The sequence below is a fragment of the Eretmochelys imbricata genome, chromosome 4 (genome assembly GCF_965152235.1).
Source record: "Eretmochelys imbricata isolate rEreImb1 chromosome 4, rEreImb1.hap1, whole genome shotgun sequence".
NCBI lineage: Eukaryota > Metazoa > Chordata > Testudines > Cheloniidae > Eretmochelys > Eretmochelys imbricata.
In genome coordinates this window covers 47,876,423-47,900,350 of record NC_135575.1, presented here as the reverse complement: position 1 = coordinate 47,900,350, position 23,928 = coordinate 47,876,423, and the positions used below count along the sequence as shown (strand labels likewise).

The following is a 23,928-nucleotide window of genomic DNA, read 5'->3' as shown; positions in this document are numbered from 1 at the left end:
TGGTTGAAGAATGAATACAAATACATGCAGAAAACACCATGACAAGCAGAGCTATCATTGTCTTTTCTTAATCTAAACTTGGAAATGCAGAAAATAATCCATACTATCCAAGGAAAACCAACATTAAATCAAATGAAAATCTGTTAAAGAGGTGATTTTTACCAATAACTCATTTCCTTTATAACCTATTTAAAGGGACTCTGTCAACCTGAAGTTTAATCCATTTAAAAAAAAAAAAAAAAAAACTGACTACACCTACTGCTGGGTCCATATTGCCAAAATCTGTGGTTTTATCCACACACTTTCCTTTTGTTCTTAAAAATGTTTTCTCTCCCCTGTTGTTTGAGACTAATATAAACAACATGAGAAAATACTAAACCTACAAATAGAGTGGGGGGGGGGGGGAAGTGAAGCTGACTCCACAGAAAGTGCTGTCAAAAGTACGAAGAAAACAGACATAAACATAGATAGATCCAAGTTACAGTGATCTTAGATCTTATTTGTTGCTATAATCGGTCCAACATTTTCAGAGAAGTGTGATTTCAGCATGAACTATAACAGCATAAAGGTTCTGCACACACCCAAGCTGATGGGCTGCTACCACGACCTGAAAAGAAAACCTCTAGGAACAAGGGGAATTCTTTCTTCATGTCCATTCAGTGCTGGGCCTTTCTGATAAGGGTGCCTAGATGCATGTCAGCTCTGGGGACACCCATCCACTATGAAACTGAGATCACCAAACAGCTATTATTACTATTAAATGTTTATAAGGCAGCAGCTCCTAAACACCACAACCAGGTTGGGCCCCATTGTGCTGGGTGCTAAACAAACACATAATAGGTGACAGTCCCTGCCCACTAACAACTACCAATAGTGGAAAAAAAATTGGTTATAGCAATTTAGGAAGGTTTTGAAGCAGTGAGCTAAAACAGAAGTCTCTTCATCCCATTTCCAATTCCTTGGGACACTCAGTTCCATAGGGATGGCTAGTTAATTCAGGCCCACTTACTTATCTATTTCTATGGCTTCTCATGTGACTGTCCTTAATATGTTGTAGCTGAAAATTTAGAATATACTGGCCCTTGGTTCATTAGGGGGTTTTTCCTCCAACTTCCCGGTGCAAATTGAACTAAACAAGAATATAAGGGTGAGCTTCAAAACAGTAAGTAGACCTTAACCAAACCATTTTGTTCCTCTGCTTGGATGTGATAATGAAGTCTGTGAAACATACCTGAAACTCTTTCTTGATCCATAAGTTTTGTGTAGAGATTGAATATCTGTTCCTGGACTTTGCAAATAGATCTCTTAATCTTCTCCCTTCGGGTCACCATGTAAGTCAGATTCCGAACCTAGAAAATGCAAATAATGTCACTGAGCTTAATGATAGTAAAACTATAAACTGTACCAGGCTGGTACAGAATACAGTTTGTCTCTGCCTCTACAGCTTGTTAGCTAAGGAGCAAATGTATCACTCCTAAGTATCCTCCTCTACCATATCTGATGCTCAGAGAATCACTGAACCCTGGCTACATAGAGAGAAGGTAGCCACAACATGAGGTCCTTGAAGTTGGAGGTGGAAGTAAAAGGAGAAATAAGGAGGGATCTTTGAGGACCATACCCACATCTCTCTGCTATTGGATACATACATACATATTTTTAAACATATATATATATATATACACACACACACACACACCTTTTTAGTTATGTTTAATAGCGTATAGAGTCAAAATTTGGGTTGTTGTAAGAGTGTCCTTCATGAACCTTCCATTTTAGTCTCATTTGGGTCAATTAATACATGCAGTAGGGCTCCTATGTATGCCACTGTACGACAGACATAGCATGACTGTTGAAAGAACTGGAAGTGAGACCAAATTATTAATTGTTCGCTAGGCTCTGTATAGAACAGTCACTTACCCTACAGTAACTGATTCTTCAAGATGTTATGGTCAGTGTGGATCCCACTATAAGAGCACATGTACTTCATGCATGTGAGAGTGGATTTTTTTCCCCACTAGCAGTGTCCATCAGAGCTGTGCATACGCTCTGTACTTCCTTGTGTGTTTGTCCATGCAAGAACATAGAATGGGGTTGCCCATGACCCTCCCTCATTTCCCTTACAATTAAAAGCCTGTAATAGCTGGGGACTCAAAAAATGAGGATGGAGGATAGAGTATAGGATACACACTGACTACAACAGCTCAAAGAACCACAATTACTGTAGAGTAAATAGCTATTGTTCTTTGAGCTGTTGTAGTCAGTGTGGATCCCACTATAGATAACTGGCAAGCAGTATCCTCCAAGGATGGTGTGAGTGAGGAACTTCAGCTGCAGTCAATCAAACAGAGACTGTAGTACTGCTCTCCTGATCTTGGCAACTGATTTGGCTGCCATGTCAAGTGCAATGTTTTACAAGACAGTAGGTCACTCTACATAGCTGCCTAACAGATCTGAGATTGGAACAGACTTTCGGAGAGAGACGTTAACCAGCCATCTGACAGCAGGTGGAAATGCACTGTGTGATCCACTTAGTGAGTCTCTGTGATGAGATGGCTTGAGCCAGATATTGCCACAATGAGATGGGGAGACAATCTGAAAGGCTTTGTCTTGTTGAGCTAACAGCAAGGCTTTGGAGACATCTCGTTGCTTTTCTCATTGTTGAGTGCAGTTTTGAGAAGACAATTGGTAAGGTGTTGGAATTCCGTCTGAATAAATCCAAGATCACCTGAGGGATGAAACTGAGGTGTGGTTTCATCACCACTTTGTCTCTTTGAAAGGAAGTATAAGATGGCCAAAGCACAAGAGTTTGGAATTCACTGACTCTCTATGCTGATATAATGGCTACAGGACTGACTGATAGTAAGGTAGCATACTGAGCACTCAGACAGTGGTTCAAAAGGAAATCTTTGAAAGGGAGTCTGGATGAGCTGAGGCCTGTAGGATTAGCCCATAGGTGTCTCAGCAGTATCAACTGCAGACCTTAGAGGGGAAGAAAGTTCTCTGCTCAGTGACAGGGAGAATGTATGCTCCAGTGATGAAGAGTAGACGACTTCCTGTAGGGGGAACACCAGCATGTAACGGTGCTTTCGTATCAGAGTCTGTGTTGGTGCTGGTGTATATCTCAGCATGGACCTGGTTCTGCCTGAGCTTCACCCCTCAAGTTCGGGGTCAATGTTAGTGCTGGCAAAATCTTCTGCATCACAGTCTGTTCGTTCCCTTCATCCTTGATGCTGTGAGGACTTCAAAGACTGTCACTGAAGAGTTTGCTCTGTTTGTCCTAAGCTTCTTCTTGAGCTTCTGCCTGAGTGCTCAGAGCATTCCCTTTCAGTGCTCAACTTCTGAGATGGTAGTACCAGCTTCCATATTAAAGCAGGTCAGTTTTGGTGCCAATGTCAGTGCCAGGTTTTTCCTTGGCACTGTATTCTTCACAGTGGTCTTAGGCATTGTTTGTCTACTCGATGGGGTAGCAGATGATGCTGGCTTATCCATTAATTAGATTCTGGAGCTTTTTTCCTTTGGGTTTGATGAGATTTTCCATAGACTGTTGCAGAAGGTGGAGTTTCAGCCTTCCAACTTATGACTTTTGAGTCCTCACAGAGAAGGGGATAAACATACTGTCATGTGCTTGAAATGTGTGATTTCTCCAGACAGAAGGCATGCCTACTGTATCCATCCTTCAGGGGGAATAGTCTATCACAGAATGGACAGGACTTGAAGCCCCTGGGTTTTGAGTCTGCCATTAGAGAAACCCTGGACAAAGGGGTCTGCTCAGAGAAGTTCAGTCCAGAAAGTTGGTGGTCAGTTCATGTTAGTCAAAACAGAAGATCAGACGTGGTTCTGATGATTTGCAGAAGGTTTTGCAGAAGTTTAGTCCTAGCTAAGTACTAGTGGGTTGGACACTTGCTAGGTTCAATCTCACTGCTGTGGACAGTAAAAGAGATCTGAGGGAGGCTGCGAGAGCATGAGGTGGCACGCACTGCATTGACAGACACTGCTAGTCAAAAGAAAATCTGATCACGCATGCATGAGTGCCTACAGTGGGATCCACACAGACACATATTTGAAGAATGTTTTCTAAAATATAAATCTTTTTCTGATTTCTGTGGTAGAGGATTTTTTCTTGATTTTGTTGCTGATTGGGACAGTCACACAAAAATATCACAATAGAGAAACTCCGCATTAGGACCTGGCCTAATTTTTAAGCCATGACCCCAAACCTGAGTCTGCGCCATTGTCACCAAACTGTGGAATTGGCTCTCTGCTTCCTGTCATGAGGTTGGCATGGTAGCAGCTGCATGCCCTGTGCCAGCTGTCCACCACCCCCTGCTGCTCTATGTGGGCTGCAAAACAAGAGGCCCACAGTGCACACAGAACAAAGAGATGGTTGTAGCCAGCAGAAGCAGGTATGCTACTGCCACAGGAAGGCAGAGGTGAGGCAAATCAACACAACCTGCGCCCAAGAGGGGCTGGTTATTTTCCTATCCCACCCAAGCTGGGCCCAACACTTGTAGTCAGGTCCCAGCAGGTTGCAGAGCTATATGCCCTAGCATCACAGTTGAGTTATCTTTCTATGAAACTCAAAACTTCTCTGAGATTACAAATTTAGTGGATGAAGTATATATGGATTTCTCTGAGGCTTTTGACTCGCGACAGCATGACATGCTGACTAAAAGGTTAACACTGTACAAACTCAATATGGCATGTTAAATAAATTAAAAACTGGCTAACCGATCTCAAAACATAATTGTTAATGGAGAATCACCCATGAGTAGTTGTTTCTAGTAGGATTCTACAGGGATAGGTTCTCAGCCTAATGCTAATCATACTTATCAATGATCTCCAAGAAAATTTAAAATCATGTTAATAGATTTTAAGACCAGAAAGGATCATTATTAGATCTAGTTTGCCCTCCCATACAACAAAGGCCACCAAATTTCATCCAGTTACCCCTGTATTGAGCCCCCTTTGCAGGTGACAGAGAGACTGGCAGAGCTGTAAATAATGATGAAGACAAGTCACCTATGCAGAGCTAGATTGCTTGGTAAGCTGGGTGCAAACAAGCAAGGTCACACATCTAAGAACAAAGAACATAGGTCACATGTACACGATGAGAGACTGTATCCTTGAAAGTGCAATTCTGAAAAGGACTTCGGAGTCAGACTAGAAGATAATCAACTGAACATGAGCTACCAATCCAAGCTGTGGTTAAAAGGGCTAATGTAACCTTTGGATATATAAACAGAAATGTCAAGTTGGAGGAGAGAGGCGTTATTACTTGCGTGACCATTGCTGGAATAATGTGTCCAGACTTTTAAAAGAATGTTGTAAAATTGGAGCAGGTGCAGAATATTACACAAGAATAACTTGTGACGGCTGGAGAACACACAGACTTAAGGAGTTCAACTTATTTAGCTCTTCAAAGAGAAGGTTAAGAGGAGACTTGAACACCTGTAAGTGCCTATGGAGACAGAAGATTTCTGATACTACAAAATGCATAAGAGACACTGACTTGAAACTGAAGCTACAAAAATTCAAACTGAAATAAGGTATAAATGTTTACTAATAAGAGTAATTAGCCTTGGAACAGTTTTATGAATGGTTAGGGTAGACTCCATCACCTGAACTCTTTAAATCAAGACTGGATGTCTTTCTAAAATGTATGCTCTAGTTCAACCACAAGCTTTTTGGACCTGGTAAAGGATCTGCTGGGTCAGATTGTATGGCCTGTAATGGTCCCTTCTGGTTTTTTAAAAAAAAAAATCTCTCTCTTTGCCAGTTAATCTGAGAGCAAAAGTTCAATTTCACATCCTTGTTAAGGCAGATGTACTAAGGATAAAAGACCAAGCTGATACCATTCCATTACACTTTTTAACATTCAAAACCCAACCCAATAGTATGCCACTGTCTACTCAAAATATTATGTACATATTTCTGGTGAAATGCTGACCTCACACTTTTCTGTTAGCAAAGTAAAAACAAGCCAGCTCCACATCAAAGACACAAGGAAAGACTGATTTGGTTTTTCATTTGTTTGAAAAATGTGCATCAGCAGCAGGTACCACCAGGAGAAAGTATCACAAGCTAACTGCTTGTGATAGTGAAAATATATTACCCAGAAGTGGCTGCAGTACAGCCCACGATGTCACCAATACTGAAGTGAAGTGCACAAAGCGTACACCTACACAGCAGCTGGGAGCAAGTCTCCCAGCCCAGGTAGATAGACTTGTAAGGTAGTCTACTAAATAGAGCAGTGTGGATGTTGCGGCACTAGTGGAGACTTGGGCTAGCCACCCGAGCTTAGACCCAGAGAGTCAGGTGGGCTTGAAAGCCTGAGCTGCCACCCAAGCCACAACATCCATGCTGTTTTTTAGCATGCTAGCTAAAGCTGAGCTAATGTGAGTCTATCTACTTGTGCTGTGAGGCTCACTCCCAGCTACAGTGCAGACATATAATCTTAGGATTAGAAGGGACCACAAGGGTCATCTAGTCTAACATATCCGACACTGTTCAGATTGAGACTGGGCACTAACTGCCAGGACCTGTCACCTCTGCGGGCTGACACGCTCTATTCAAAAGATGTGATAGCTGCAACTTGTTGTGCTCTATACAAATTCAATGCAATCTTCAGAGCACTGGGTTGGAACAAAATTTGGTTGCCCACATCCATTGGCAAAAATCAAGGGAATATATTATCACTGATTTAGGTTGTGAACTCAGCTACCCAAACACAACATCTTCTCCCCACAAGCATAAGCTTGCATTGGTTTACCCTCTCCAAATCCTGCCGGAGGTGCGTGAAGAGCTGCAGTCTCCTGAACAAAACATCCTGCTCCCGCTTGGCCAGATTGTCCTCTTCGTCTTTCTTTGGGGTTATCAAGGGCTTGTTGAAATTGCCTTTCCTCTTAAGCTTCCAGTACTGGTACAGGAACTCCATCAGCTCTTCAGGCAGCCGCAGGGCCTTGGCCACTTCCAAGACATTGACAAATGTGTAGAACTCATCCTCCAGCTGCTGGAGCTTCTGCTTGCGGACACTGACCCTGTGGGCCTCCTCCTGGTTTTGATCAAGGCTGTGAAAGGACTCTATATGGGCACAAGGGGAGCTGTCCTGTGTCCCATTCTCATGGCTGGTGTTTTCACTGAGGTTTTCATCATCCAGTTTCTTGGTGGAGCTGTGCTTGGGGCAGTAAGACTTGAACTTGACCTCATCGTTCTCCGCCAGGATGGTCTTCATCTCCAAGCCACGGTCAAATGCGCATGTGACATGAAAAGCTGTTCGGCAGTTTTTCACCGAGCACTGCAGAAAAAATAAACATGTTTTAAATAAAAAGTCACATACTATGCACAAAATACCTACGCAGCCACGGCTCCTTTGAGATCAATGCTTACACCAGCACAACTGCGGTACAACACACCACAGTACTGGGTTTTGCATCTAAGCCAAGTACTTTCTCACTACTAGGTTTACAATTTAATGCTGTCAGTTCAAGCAACAACGTAGCAGTCTCGCAGACATGAGTGATGAACTTCCCCTGGGCTTATCATACGATTCAATATGAGCAACTCCACAAGAGGTGGTTTCTCATGGTACCACTGGAGCTAGTCACTTAACGCAGTATCATGACAGGCAAAACGATCCCCTTTGGGTGTGTCAGCACTCCAGAGAAGAAATACCCTGTGGCTCCCAGCCAGTCGGATACTTTAATTAACATCTCTCACAGCACCTGGAACTGGCCACTTTTGCAAACTAACGAACAAATGAACAAGTGCTACTTAAAAAGCAAGGGCCCGGTGGGATTCTTTTTCTTTTATCATCAATTTAGAATGTCACGTATTAAATCAGTGACATTCACTACTTCAGTCACTTAGTGCTCTTCTACTTCACATGAGAAAAAACTACAATTTGCTTCTTTTGTCATCTCCCAAGCTCTCCCCTATCTCCCATCTAGCCATTATGGAGCTAAACTGCTTTAGCACTTGATTTTATCTGTAGCTAACTTTCTTTTGCAAAGTGTTTAATAGCCATAACCAGCCATAAATAGAAAAATATTTTTTTTAAAAATCCCCCCTTGACTTGGACCCTTGTTCCCAACACAGAGAAATAAAAGTGGAAAGGCCTGTCATAGACAAACTCTGACAGGACTAAACTATACTTAACCCAAGTGATATAACCTTAAAGAGAAATGCACTGCGGCAGGATATTTATACAGTGATTTGTAACAAAGCCAAGTATCTGTCTCCTCTGGGTTTTCCAGCTCAGGTTGACTCAGCAGCCAGATGTCAGCTAAATGTATACTACAGAGTTTAAACTGCAAAGGTTTCAGATAAATATTCTTTAATAAAATCAATACTTGGAAAGGATATGAAAAATGGTGAAACCCTCTTTTTCCCTTTCGCCTCCTCCAAATAAATGCTTTGTGGACAAACAGGGCAACAGCAGCACAGCTGGATATTAAACAACACAAAAGAAGTGCTTTTTGCAGCAAGTTCCATGGTACTAGGAGCTCTTAATAATTTGCTTGTATCAAAAGTAAAGTTCTGTTGAGTGGAGAGGAAAGCTTGTCTCATCTGAAGGAAATTTGAACTGGGAAGAAAATGCAGTCTTGCTTTTCCCAGCTTGCAGCAGCTGCTTTCTGCCCATCCCTATGCACACATCAAGCAGCTCGCTTTTTAAATTAGTGTGAACATCTCATAATATAAAACATATCTGGAGCAACTGCCTCTTCTCCCTCCAGTCATTCAGTTGATTATTACCTTTTTTATTACACACCTCGTAAATTCTGTTTTTTTCCTGCTATCTAAAAGTTTCACAACACAAATTTAAAGTATTTATAGGCCATGAGAATACTCTCGCATTCATGTTTCTTGTATCACAAAGCCCCACTAATACTCTTTGGTGATGTCACAGAAAACTGGAACCAAGAGTATTTCTCCAAATGTTTTTTTTAAATGTGTAACTTTCTACAGTGGCAGCTGTACAGCATACGTATTATCCCATTCTGTTATTCCAGAAGACAGAGGTTTTCAGAGCAAGAATATAAAGAAACCACACCAAAAAAAATCTGTATTCAGTATGAAACTGCTACAGAGTTACCTCATACAAGTATTGGGGGACAAAATAGTTTGATCTCTCCATTATGTAAGTTTCCAAGAGACAGAGGACAGGACTGTTTTATTTATTAAAAGGCAGTGGACAGATTAATTTTCTTTTCTTGAGATGTGTATTATTTCAGACCTTAACTGAAGTGCGAACAGCAAACAAGGCTGCTGACAAACAGATTGAACGGTTTCACTAGAATGTCTGCTGAACTGCTATTTTATAACTTTTCTCAGAAAACGCCATCAGTGCCTCAGCGACAGAGGAACACAGGAGAGAGTGGCACGATCCAGTGATCTAAACTCGGAGCTCTACTTTTCGTCTTCCAAGTGCTTTACTACATACTTTGTTTTTTTTATTAGATAGCACAACTCTGCCGACAATTAGGTCATCTAGCCTTACTTTCCCCAGCAAAGGCAGGACACCACAGGCTCTAAAATGCATTCAAACATACCTGTGGTCTTTCTCACAGTGATACCAATAGAACTAAGATTCAGATCTAAGCAATATGTACTGTAGATCTCTACATATTGTAAAACTGCTATCAGAGTTAACACCCCTTTACATAACATCTATATACTGTCTTGTATCCTGAAGGATCCCAAAGTGCTTTATAAATTTCACAAGCTGATGTAATGTATACAAGGAACCTCTTCACTCACTTCTGAAATGCAGGTAACTCTGGGGCAGATCAATACTGTTTAACACCATACTGCAATACCACAGAACATTTTACAATAAGTGAAAAATCCGCATCCCATTGAAATTTTAGAGATAAATTCATTAGGAAGTATATGACCCATACTGGAATTTTGCCAAGAATGTGAATTGGTGATAGGAAGCAGGATATTGGTGTTCTTGCTTTAGTGCTGGATACACAGCCAAAGATTAATTCTTTATTGTACATGGAGATAGTTATTTCCTTGAACACGCTGGGCCTGATTCTCCCATTGTCTTGCACCTTGTGCAGTCATTTACACCTGTGCTAAGTGAGAATAAACATCAAAATATTAGTGTTTTACAGCTACCTTACAGATGTGTAAACGATTCTGTAAGGCGCAAGGCAATGGGAAAATCAGGGCCAGAAGCTTTGATTCTAGAGAATACAAAATATCTGCAAAGCCAGCCACCCCTAAATCTGCCAGATTTGTGGCTTTTCATCACCAGCTGAAGAAGGGCCTTGTATTTCCTCTGCTTGAGGCTCATTTGTGCTCCTTTGTAGCAGATTCTAAGCATGCAAACTGTTCCTTTCCTACGTACTCTGGAGCTCAATGGCAGAGATTCTCATAACTGAACTAAAAAGACCAACAAATGAGAACACCTGATTATTTATCAAATAAAAAAAGACTATGATAGTATAACTCCTTTCTTACCCACAACCGCAGACATTACCAATTCACTTTAATCCCTGGTAGACCCATAGGCCAAAATCTTTACAGTTGGGCGCTATCTAAAGTTAGGTGCCTAAATCCATATTTAGTCACCTGATTCACAGCCTTATCATGAAGGGTGCTGAGCATTCTCATTCCAATTGACTTCAGTGTTGGCTGCAAGTCTTCACCATCTCTGAAAATCAAGCTGCTCATCAGAGGGAAGATTTTCAAGGGGTATTGGGAATCTAACTTGACAATCACCTTGAACATACGTGCAGCTAAATTTTAGCACAAAGTTTTTGGCATCCAAGTTTAAATATTTTGGCCACAGAAAATTACACACTTTTACAAATTAACGAGCAAAAGAACACGTGCTACTTAAAAAGCAAGGAGAATGCACCACAAAATGTATTTTGTTCATTGAACAAGTATGTTCATTCAAATTTCATTATTTATATTTCGGTGTTCTGATAAACACACCTAAGTACATTTGTAAAAGTTAGGAATCCTTAAACTATAACCTCCCTACATTACCTGCCATTAAAACTCTACTGAGATGTTTTTCTGTGCAAACTGGGCAGGGAATCAGGGAGGTTCTATAGAATGCACATTTACATCTATAACAAACACACTCATGTTAGTTTATTACCTGTATGGATGCCCCAATCTTCTCATTGCAAAGGCTGCACACTAATGCCCATCTACTGCTGGGAATGTGAGAGACCTTGGTTATGGGCTCCATCTTTTCTGGGCTGCCAATACTCACCTAAGCATCAGAGTGAAAAATATACAGTGAAAGATAAGCAGAAGGGGTGGGAACCATGAAAATATTTAGGTGCCTAAACCCCAGACTTAGGCACCTAAGTCCCAGCTTTGGCTCCACTGCAATCCACAGAACTGCCACTGAACCATGCAGCACCTAAACTCACTCAGCACCCAAGTTTTTCAGGGTAAGAGTTCCCTAGGCACCTGTATTTCTGCCTCTCAGCATGCGCAGCGCTGTCTTGCTTTAGGCATCTGGATGCCTATCTCACGCCAAAGCCGCAGAATGATCCACAAACCAGGGGAAGACAGGCATTTGCATGTAGGGCCCAATCCAGTAAGCATGCTTAGCATACACTCCTCTGATCAGCATCTCCCACTAGCTAGCTTAGGTGTCTCCCCACCTAGCATGTTAGCTTCTGTGGATCCCCATTCATTGTACAGGGAGACTAGGTACCTATGGTCAGGCTTTGTGGATCACAGTGTTGTTCCAGAAGTTTCTAGGCACATAATATCATTGAAATGCTTAAGTCCCTTTGTAGGTCCCACCCCAAGCAAAAATAAAAACACAACTCTCCATTATGAATCTGTTTCATTGCTTGGTAACATGCCAAATTAATATGTACCAGGTTTTTCAGTTTACAAAGAGAGAAAAATCCAGTTTCAAAACCACTTCTTCCCCAATAAAAATGGAACAGCTTTGATGCAAACCCCATCAATTTAAGTGATTTTAAAGGATGAATATTTTGAATGCCAGAACTTTCAAGAATTACCACTGTTAATCCAAATACTTGCTTACCCAGGTTCTGAGTTTCCATCTACAAATACAAACAGTGCTTACTTTGTGCTCTTACTAAATTAGTTTTCCCAGCAGTTGTCCTTTTTTTAGGCCTATGAGCCATTTGTATTGTAGTTCACTGAGCTAATGTAATTACCTTTTTCTTATAGATCATGTATTATCCTGCCAGACTCTATGTCCTCTATGTTTAATTGAAAATTAATGTTTCCCTGTTTTTATCTTTTATTTTTTTCTACTCCCTAACAACAAATGCTGCACGGATGTTACATTCATTATAGCAACAGACTTCAGATTGTATGTTGTTATGAGCAGATTTGTCCTTTGCCAAGATTGCTCTGAATCTGAACACAGGTACATCAGTTGGATTGACACCTACCTCTGGAATCCACAGAGCACAGCTCACATGGACCCACTTCGTCCCACTACGAGTAGGCTTCATAGCTCCACCTTTCTTGGGACACAATAAACACTTTGGCTGAACACCAAGCGCACAGGTCCGGCATAGCCAGCTGCCTTCTGGCACCTTTAAAATTCCGTAACATGCCTGTACTCATGTTTATAAAGGAGGGGAAGAAAAGGAAACAACAACAGCATGTTCCTGTTAGTATTAACTGATTTACATTTAGCCTTTTGCTAACCTCAAAGCCCTTTATGGGACTGCATGCTATATAATAATATTAGCTTACATTTATGTAGCCAATTTTGTTCTGAAGGATGGCAAGGTGCTTTTACAAATGTAGCAACTCCATATACACATTACACACAGATACTTTTCCCACCACTGAAAGGGAGCTAACTCCAGCTGTTTAACAATGCAAAACATCACTCCACAACAGTTTAGGACAGGAAGTGAAGAAGAATATATTAATCAAATTAAACAGAACGGGAAATTTAGATAGCTGTGTGAGTGGTTAGATATCTGAGCTGGACGTTAGCCAGGACACTGGAGCTATGAAGTCCCATGAGATCTTTAAAGATCCCAAGTGATAGGACATTGGTTTTGCATCTCATCTGAAAAATGAGATGATGACATTAAAGATGCCCCCAAGGTACAGTTCAATTCTTACTCATAAGGGTAAAGTGACATCTACTGAATGATTAACATCATGTCCTGTAGTAGACTGGAGTGTCTATGGAGACCTCCAACCAAACTATTGCCAGTTCTGACCCTTTCTAGCTTCTAAGATTTGATGTGATCACAGTTCAAGACAGAATGGCTACAGATTTATCAATGTGCCAATTTTAAACTCTTAGACCACTTTACAAGATACACAATGTTTGCACAGCGCCACGCTCAAAGATACATTTCACCACCATACATGCAAATACATTTATGTAACTTTAGCCTGAGGAGCAAGAAAATTAAATGTTCCTTGCTTATCAAACATCGCAGCTGCCCCACTGCTTAATGACAAAGCAAACATTTTAAGGGATGGAGAGAAAGAAGACCCATAGCAAGGTCTCTTTCACAATGGAGCAGTCGAGGAAGCAGATGTGTTACAAACATATCTGTTCCTTCTTCCATGCAAAGAAAGGCTTGTTTAATTTCCACAGAAAGACATGTTGTCCTCAGAATAACCTAGTTGTTCAGGCACTCCTCTAGCATGTGAGAGATGCAGATTCAAATTCCTGGTCTGCCTCATTCAGCGTCACCCCAACATGGAACAAAACCAACTGTTAACAACAAGCCTGATGACATAAATTAAGTTTAAACTACGATATAAATCCTTCCTGGTTTCCTACTAGTTGGATGGAGGTCATCATTTTTCAGACTTCCTCTTCCTCTTCAATCAAATTTATTGATACTGCAAATATATTGCCAAAAAAGAGGACTTCAGTGCATCACATGGCTTGTGTGTGGAAAGTGAGGGATCAAACCAAAAAATTGCAGACATATCTGAAGAACAAAACCAACTGGGCCAAATTCATTGGGAATGCAGATGGTAGTGTCAGTGTAAACTAGTGTAATGTGCAAACTTAGTGGCAAAAAGGGCATGATTATAGCAACAAAAGCAACCAGCAAGAGGGTACAAGATGCCTTTAGATAAAGCAATACCACGCCATTTTAATCTTATATCTTCTTACATCCTCCAATTGGTTGCTTTTCCTGCTACACTCCCAACTTTTGCCCTCTCAGCATGTAACGCAGTAAATGTACATATTTACTAATGTACAACCTACATTTACATCACTTGTGAGTTTGTCCCGTGGGCCAATTTCACTACTGGTGTAACTCAGTTAAAATCAGTGAGTTACACTAGAGAGGAATCTGGCCTGTTATCTTTAAATCTGTCTTTAACAGTAGTAGTTCTGAGATATTTCTGTAACCACCCATCACCTGCCTCTAGCCCCAGCACATAAGCTGCCCAAAAGGCCACGCCCACCTCTACGTCTGGATGCCATACCTGGTGTACACAAATATTGCATTTGTCACAGAACACCATTTCATTGCCATCCTCCCCATCTGGGGACTGGCAAACGTCGCAGACAACGTCCTCATCATACTCGATCCCAAGCCCTTCTTCAGTCTCAATAGCATGATTCATACTGTCATAGCATCGCTGTTCAAATTCCTCCATGACTCTCTCCATCGTGTACTCATCCAGTTCAGGCATTCCTGGGAAATTAATCCAACACAATGGATTTTTAAAATGATAACATCTGGAACCCCAGCTCCTTCCACCAATGTATCAAAGGCTGAGCTTCTTCTCCCAGGTTGACCCATAAGCTGCAAATGGCACAACACGCCAGACCACCTCGGTGTCGAGGATTAATTTATGGCTGTAGGGTTGCCACGGCAAATGTTAGAGGGGAAGTGCAGAGTAGTTATGGCAAAAATGTCCAAAGCCCTAGATCTGCGTTGAAATAATGGACATTTCCTCATTTCAATCAATATTTGATATCCTCAAAGTTTTCACAAGCAAGTCCCACCTCTCTGGGTTGTCACTGTTGATCTCACTCTCTTTCCTTCTCATACAACACTATCTACAGTTGCTTGTTTCAACTTTGTGACTTCAATCATTTTAGGAAATGGTGACTCTTTTGAGAGTGATTCTAGGACCAACGCACTCCCCAAGTGAGCAACAAGCTGTCCATCAAAATGATGATAATACAGTCCAATGCAAAATCTATCAGGTACATTTTGATGTGTTAGAATCCGCAACCCAGATAAGACAATCATTTATTTGATGTAGTGCATTTTCACAGCACCCTGTACAATCAAGTCCTGATCTTGGCTAGGATCTGTTGTAGTACCAAGAAATAAATAATTATTCAAATATATGGGGAACCCAATTATACTAGATACAATATCTAACTGTGGGGCTTGTCCATTTTAATCACAGTGCTTGTGTCTGAACATTACACCCAGACACCACCACAGTGATCATCACCTAAATCACAGTAGTAGTAATAATAAAACTGTTATGTTACATGTTCATTACTGAAAACACCTACAATAAACTCAGCAAGAAAGATACCAAAAGAAGTCCAGCTTTCTATGTGGATACAACTACTTGACAAAGTATCCCATTTCTCAACTTTTAATGGCCCTACAAGAACCAGTAAAGCTTCAGAATTGGTGTTGCAACAAGCCCTATACAACCCCTTTCATACAGACAGCTGTAGGACTGAAAAAGCAGTTCTACTCCAAAGCAAGCTCTCTCCTCCACCAAGGCCAGTTTACCTCCGGCACTTCCAAGCTGAGATCCTTATGGAAGTTTGCAAAAGGGTACAGGCTTTGAAAAACAAAGATCCTGTGGTTTTAATCCTGTTCCCAATAATTACTGTTTACTATGACATACTGAAGATAGAAAACTCTTGACGTGTATTATAAGGGCAAATCCTCTTCTTAGTTCTCAGGGCAATTAATTCACATGGGTTCTGAGGAATTCCAAAGGAAGATGGAGAAGGAATCCCTAGCTCCCCCAAATCACAGAGCTGGAGAAGAAACTTTCTAACAGGTCTGCCAACCTAAAGGTACCGCCTTCATCATGGGGGAATGGTTTGGAGAATCTGCAAAGCAGTGAATACTCTGCTTTGCTCCAACCCAGCCCACACCCTTTTGGCCCCACAGCTGAAGGGCAGCTGCACAAGCACCATACAAAATTCTGCCCTCCCCTAGCACTTCCACAGTGGAAGAGAGAGCAGAATTTGTACCTAATGGCAGAGAAGTGCTATTCTGGAAAGCGGGTGATGATGGATTGAAAGTTGATGAGTTAGTACAGTTGGTAGTTTGAAAGGCGTTTACAACAGCACTAAGTCCCAATGCAGTGGCCTCTATCACCTTATAGATTTAGTTATCTGTAATTTGCCTCACAATTGGACTTCACTGTAATTTAATAGCTATAAATTTAAAAATGATAATGAGAGTTTTTATTAAAAAGTTTTATATTTTTATATCTGGTCTTTTGGAAAAATAATACACATTATAAATATCAAAAGGAGCACCGCAGAGTGCGTCATGGTCAACCTCTGGAATTCACAGCCACAGGAGATCCGATAAATGCTACAGCTGGAGATTAACAAGTAATTACTCATTTTAGTGACCACAGTATCTTTTGCTATGCAAAATTTTTATAAGAGTAACTCAAATGTCATGTTTCAGGCCTCGCATGCACTGCCTGCGGGGGCCAAGAAGGAATTTCTTTCCCACCTTTTACAGAATAACTACATGTGTAAAGGGTTATAGCAAACAAACTACTGTGCACTGGCATATCAGTCACAAAAATCTCCCATAAGAGAATGTTTAGGATCATAGTAAAACCTGTCAAATCCTGGCTATCCCTAGACTATACTGCTGTAGCTCACAGGAGACCAACCTGAATTTCACCAGCCTAAATCAACTCCACTAAAGTTACAATGGTATAACCAAAAGCTGAATCTGTCCCCGAATTTTTAAGAAAATCAGGAGAAGCTGGGAATAATGGGGCACCAAACACAGTTCTCTGAACACAGGGAATTATTTTCTCCTGTCACCTGACATGGTCTCTCACAAGTAGGAACTTTCACTTTGCTCTGTGCTGAACTTTCTTCTCCCCCTGCCCTCTGATCAGTTTGTACAATGGAATGAGCCTGCAGAGGATGCCTCCATGGTCACTGTATCTGCCGCAGGCTGCAGGGTAAACCCCATGCCTCCTTTTTCCTTTCCTACAGAGATACCCTAGATCACTTTCATGTACATCTGTGCTGTAATTGATGCTGTGCTAGCCTTCCCTCTGGTTCCCCTCAGGATCAACAGCCCCCTTCTCCTCCTGGAGAGAAGGGGAAAGAAAGAGATGAAGAGAATGCATGAGTATCTCAGACTGTCTGCTCACTTTTAGGGCTTGTTTAAATAAAGCTGAATATTTAAAAGCAGCCAGAAGTGTAACCTCAGGCTGACATCATGTAAATCCACCTTGGGTATTTAAATAGGCCTGACCTGAGATTTGGGTAAAAAGCCTGAACATGAGACCAGGTCAGAGTTGGTGGTTTTGTTTGTTCTGTGTGGGTTTTCTTCAGGATAATTTTTTTTCAAGTTTATAACCAGCTGACCCTGGCTTGCCAGGTCCTGTAACTGTTTAGTCTATGGACAGTGTCCAGGTAAACCCATAAAACTATAACCATAACCCAAATGAGGGAATTGCCAGAGAGTAAAACTCAATAGTATTATCTGTGCTCATGAAAATATCCAAAACCCTTCTAGCTGGCACAATATATTCTCACATATCTAGACATTATGGTGAAAATTCTGCATTGACTTACATCCTGTGTAACCCTAGTAAAATCCATGGCGTGCTCCCACTTTTTGGAGCACACATCGTACCAAAATAGCGGTCTTGTTCTCTTCCCTTCCTGCACATGCAACCTCTTCCTGGAGGGAACCCTCAGCCCCACCAGGACAAATCCCCTTCCTGTTTGAAAACTAGGGACACAGTAATAGAGTTTGGGACATTTTCAAAAGGAATCACTGAGCCAATTCTTTGCTGTCTCACTCCCCAAACAGTCTGGCTTCTGTTTTTAAACCTCCCAAACACTTCTGTCTACTACACTGCTTCTGTACAAACAGAAAAAAATAACTAGCTATAGAGGGGCTGAGAGTTTTCTCATTCCATTTTAGGAAAGGGATGCATGGAAAAGCAAGCAAGCAAAAAAAGGATGGATGGACAGACAGATGACTTAAATTGTCTATTTGATATCATCTCCAAGGAAGTAAACAATAGCAAAAAAGGTTCTTTGAGGGAATTCTTGTGGGTGATCTGATGTAAACAAGTGCAACTCTACTGACATTAATGGAGCTATGCATAGGTCTGATATTCTCCACAGATCTAGCCCATCGTAGCAATGCCACCCTTCATTGAGGGCTTTTGGGAATAAGAGTTTAGAGGCTAGTGGTTTTTAAAAATAAGATCACAAGTAAACTACATCCTAATGTACATGATTTACACCCTCTCTCTTCCTTTCCAGTTTTCTCGCCCACAAACCCTGCACAGAACTGCCAGCCTACTTCAGCAGCATGCATAATTTTACAGGGTTAAAAAGACCAGAGGCTTCTCTCACCCATCTCTTTAAATTCTTCATTGGCCAGTTCTAACCATGCCGCATCCACATCATTGAGGTCATAGCGACACACACTGTCCGCCAAGGTTCGAATGTCAACGTACCCCAGCTCAGGAGGCTCAGAACCTGAAGAAAGGATGTACTTCCTGGGTCTTGTAAATGTGACTGCTTTTGTCTCAGACACAAACCTGAAGAAACAGTAAATACAGATGTTACTTATACAGGTTGTAAATCTCCTAACACAGACTGGGAAATGCCTAATCCTGCTGTGTGATTAGTGCCTGGGGTTAAATTGCACTTCCTTATTCTATGCAACTAAAAATTCCCAGCAATCTTGTAGCATCAAAGTCCCGCACAGCTGCAGAAAGTAAGGATGGGTACATAAAACAGAGGAGTCATTCAGATATCTTTTAAAAGTGACCTGCAATGCTACATAAAATAATTCACCTTTTTAAAATTCTAGTTCATTAAAAGACTTACAGGTGAATTTAAGAGAAGAGAGATTACAAATCATCTCCTGCAAGAGGACATGGTACTTGCTACTTTTAAATTGAATTGTTACTGACACACTTTAAAGACATATATGCCATACTCTGTTAATGTGATGATAAGCACTATGTGCATGGGAATTAAATTAATAATAATAGATATAAATCAACTTACTGAACACTACAATAGGGATACAATTCTCAATTAAATTCTAGAGGATCGTTTAAAAATTCCATACACCAGCTAATATTCTCTATTAAATTCTATTGTTTTTACAGTAATTTTGTATAGATAGCTGTAATTTTCATTTCTGTGACATCCTAAATTCCTTTCCACAAGGAAATAATAATGACAATTCATAAAATTGTTTATAATCAGTCTCTCCATCACTTACCTGCTCAGATCTAAATCCAGGCTCGCAGGGATTTGCATTCCCCCTGCAAAATCACTAAAACCTCGACTGAGCCAGACTTTAAAACAAAATCCATCCACTGTTTTTAAATTCAGATGCAGCTGTACTATAGCCTAATATGGTTTGGTGGGGTCCCCATAGTGGCAAGCCAGATTTAATTAAAGCACATTTTGGTTGCAACCACATTTAAACTGCATAAGCACAGTTGTTAACAGTTACTTGTAAGGACTTTGGAGACAGAGCAAAACACTTAAAAGTGTAACTTGCTCTACACTTTAGTTGCCTGGATTTCTTTGACTATACAGATCCAGTAACTAAGAAAGAACGCATCTACACTGTACAGGGGCACAGGTGTATTCCAGCCCATAGGAGTGGCTGCACTGCTAACACCTTGCCTTCAGGTAGCAGGTTCCATATGCCCCATCCACATCAATGTTCTCTGGATGTTTGCAAAGGAGGTTCCACAGTCTCTCCTTTATTTAACTCTAAGCATTCTGAGATTCAGTTTGTATGAAAGATGCTTCAGAAAATAAAACCTATATCTGGATCAAGTTCAGGCAATGAGCCCAGCCTCCAGCTGAGTCCTCAGATCACGGCAGCCTCACTAGTGCTAGTGTGAGGGTTACTGCAGCCATGCTCCAGTGCCTCATGGTGTGGAGAATGAGCGACTTCATGAGAGAGCTCCATGGGGGAAGTAGCAGGTCCTTCACTCTATTGTGGTCTAGCTGGCACATAGTGCATGTTCTCTCCTGTTCAACAAGAACCCTTGATCCACTATCCCTATATCTGAACACATCCAGTTCTGGACACATTTATCTAGTCCAGCCTCCATCATGGTACCAAACCAGTTCTGGTACATCATAGGAATCTGAAGCAGAATGGGGGGAAAAGTCATACACTGAATCTTGGGCTTTTCAGCAGGGGAGGTATCAGTCATTATATCTTATATCTGGCCCCAATATCTTGAGCCAGCCCTGGCTGTACTATACTGAATAATACTGTACTGCAATATTATATACTACATCTCACAAGGAAACTGCTTTAGCCTGACCACTGCTTTCCAAATATTCTACACACTAAATCCCCTACTATAGGGAAATTATAGCTCTCTAGGCAGCATCCTGCTCATGCTGCCCAAAATAGTGTCAATTTTCATAGGACCTGCAAAAATCAATTTTTTTTACCTTCATGATGTAAAGTAGTAAAATAATAATTACTGTATACCCAAAAACATGTAATTGAGTCATCAGTTTGAGCACGTGTTAGCACTGAGTCACCACATGGACATATTGCTGTAACCTTCATCCTTCCTCGCCCCATCCTGTCCCTAATGTTTGTTACCCTAATTGGTTGCATCAGGGCAGCGACTCTGTCTCTTTGTTTCCTCCTACAAAGCACCTCGCTCACTGCTGGGCACTGTAATAACAAGAATCATTTCTCTGTGAAATGTATTGTATTTCCTCCTAGTCTACATCAACTGCCAGTGAATGTCATTAGTTCACTTTACAGTCATGCTTCCCTCCTACTAAAATTATGCACAAGATCATTACAGCATTTTGGTATCAACTATGGGATTAATGAGCAATGACCATTTGGCTCCCTTCCTCCAATCCCAACCAACCCTAGTCTGTCCTCTACACACGTGAAGGATAGCAGGAAGAGAAACAAAGATGCTTCCACAATCCTCATGAGGGGTAGGGGTGGAGAGAATCAAATGACTCCACTCCTTCCTGGAAGAGGAAGAGGTGAGAGAAGGTAGGCAGGGCAGAGGGATCTTTACCTGGTGTTAGTATTTTCCACCTCTTGTGAGGTTATACAGACGCTCCCCGGGTTACGCAGGACCTGACTTACGCAAATCCGCACTTACAGAAAAAGTTCCGTAAGCTAGAAATAGGAGGGGTTTTTTGTTGTCGTTTTTGCATAATGGTCAGGTATACATTTCCGACTTACGCAAAATTTGAGTTATGCAAGGCGTTCTGGAACAGAACAATTGCGTAAGTCGGGGAGCATCTGTACAGTATTTTTATCTGAAAAATATAAAATTAGGGCATAGCAACACACAGCAGGGAAATCAAATTCTGCAGCAAAACACCACCATTCCCACAGAAAGGGAAAGATAGGCAGGGGCTAGCACAGTGAAACAGTGGGATTTTTAACTGCCCTGTATCCCCTTTCTCCTAGAAGCGCAGCTGTGCTTTAAGCAGCAACTCCTGAGCTCCGGGCCACTGCCAAGTCTCACTTCCTATTATAAAAACTAAAGAGGGAGCCAGCTGCTATTCTCTATTTAGTTTTTATAACAGTAAGTGAGCTGGGCTACAGCTTGCTACTGAAAGGGAAGCCGGACTCCTGGGAAGTAGGAAGAGTGAGAAACAACCCAAAGAGTCAGGAGAGCGGCACCTTAACATAAAATAGCTATCAAAAATAATAATTTAACAAATATACTCAAAACAGCAGAAGAAACATTTTCCCTACTATTTTCTAACAACACGGAGACTGCCAAACCAACTCAGATCAATAGCACAGTATCCTGTCTCCAACAGATGTTAGTTTAAAAACCCAGTATAGACAATTATGCACTAACTTACCCAGGGGGAAAGTTTCTTCCTGACTCAGGCAGTAAGTGGTTAGTTCATGTCCTGAAACATAAGGGTTTATGACCCTTATAAAAATTTTATCCAATCTAAAGTAACTGTGGATATTCTTGTTATTCGTATACATACCTAACAGGGTAAGTTCTCCTATTCTTTTACTATCAACTACTTTTCACAGTGGAAGGACACATTACATAAACCCTCCCAAAACTGTTTAAAAAAATTTTTTTTACATTAAGCAGCCAGGCTCTACCTGTAATAAGCCCTTCATTAATAAGCTATGGGTGCACTTTTTATGTGGTTACAGACACTTGGCCTACAGCCTCATGCCTCTCAACACACCCCAGGCATGACAAACAGACTGCTAATGGACACTCCAATGTGGATTATTGCAATAGGCTAATGATGAACAGGCACATGTATCAACTTTGACTACCAAATAAACGTATATACATACATAGTCCATGACCAAAAATTCTGCAATATTGAGTTTGGGTTCAGAATGTATTCTTCTTAAAAAAAAACGATATGTGACAGTTCTTGCTTTTTCCCACACCCCTATTTTATCTTCTCACAGAATTCATCCAATTAAGCTATTGAACAGTGAAAACTCTTCTTGGTAAGGATCATCTTTTTGTTGCGAGTGCGTACTATGCCTAGCACAATGGCTTCCGTTCCATGACTAGGGCCTGTAGGCACTGCCACAATACAAACAACAACAACATTTACATGCCTTAATGAATCGTTCTGACTAAGTACAATGAAGTTACCTTACATAATAAATATAAATGTTTGCAACAGATCCCTGCCCCAAGGAGCATACAGTCTCATTTGAAACAAGACACAAGATGGAAGTGTAACAAAGAGAAGGAAGATTATGGTAATTACAGTAACAAATGTGAGCATTCACATTTATGTACCTTAACTATGTGCCCAACCTGATGGCTCTGAATCATTTGAGAGTTTTTTTAATCTAGTTGCGGTGTTGTACAGCAAGCTAAATTTAAGTTATAAGTAAACAGAAAAAGGTTAGAAAATTTCATAAAACCAAATTAAAACCAGCAGTTTTCTCCAAGGTCTGTAATTTAAATTTGGCTTCTATATTCATATTCAGCTACCTAAAAAGAAGTGGCAAGATTTTCAATAATGCTGAACACCTGCAATGCCCACTGATTTCAATAGGAGGCAAAGGATTTGTTCACAACCTCTGAAAATCAGGCCATTTCTAACTAGATAGTTACATATTAATTTACAGCCTAGGCAGCCAGATGTACAACTGGTGGCCCAAGCATATATATGTTTGTTTATATTTCTCCAAACTATACCTGGCTACTGGTTCGGGGATGGCCCCCGGGCTAACTGGCACCTGAACTCCCTTTTCCCACTCCTGCCTCCAGGGGTCTGCCAGCACATAGTACTCATCAGGGTTCAGTTGGTAGGAGTCGGGTAGCTTCATGGCAGTGATCAAGTCCGTTCTGAACACCTGTGAAGAAACCAACCAAGAGAAAGAACAGAGACACTGACATTTGATATTTACACTCTATGATTCACAGCTCCAGGGTAACCATGGAGCAGTGCATAAGAAGGTCACTGTACCAACACAAACTAACAGCCTATTACAGGACAGCCATTTAACTTCACATCAGGGGGTAGAGAGAAGTGGACATTGACACAAAAGACATAAGGCTGACGGCTCTATGATTTCTAATGTTCACACTGTGAAAGAAGCATAAGCCTGAGTGGTGCCCCATGCCTGTAACTCCCTCTAAAGTTTATGAGAATTGCGGGTGCTCAAAGCTTCTCACGATCAGGCACCAAAACTGTAGCATTACCCACTAATAACAATGGACCCAATCCGGTTCCATGTGAGC

General features: G+C 41.2%; 1 protein-coding gene across 6 annotated transcripts in view; it reads right to left on the bottom strand.

Annotated features, from left to right (window-relative positions):
* Positions 1 to 23,928, bottom strand: part of JADE1 (jade family PHD finger 1) — a 61,199-nt gene that overhangs the window by 4,761 nt on the left and 32,510 nt on the right. For all 6 annotated transcript variants that reach the window (XM_077815220.1, XM_077815219.1, XM_077815221.1 and 3 more), the window contains 7 exons: positions 23,383 to 23,540; positions 18,566 to 18,753; positions 14,434 to 14,645; positions 12,405 to 12,572; positions 11,117 to 11,233; positions 6,770 to 7,294; positions 1,232 to 1,349 (listed from right to left, as the gene is read on the bottom strand). In XM_077815220.1, the coding sequence (XP_077671346.1) occupies positions 1,232 to 1,349; positions 6,770 to 7,294; positions 11,117 to 11,233; positions 12,405 to 12,572; positions 14,434 to 14,645; positions 18,566 to 18,753; positions 23,383 to 23,540 (1,486 nt within the window). The remainder of the gene's footprint in view (positions 1 to 1,231; positions 1,350 to 6,769; positions 7,295 to 11,116; positions 11,234 to 12,404; positions 12,573 to 14,433; positions 14,646 to 18,565; positions 18,754 to 23,382; positions 23,541 to 23,928) is intronic.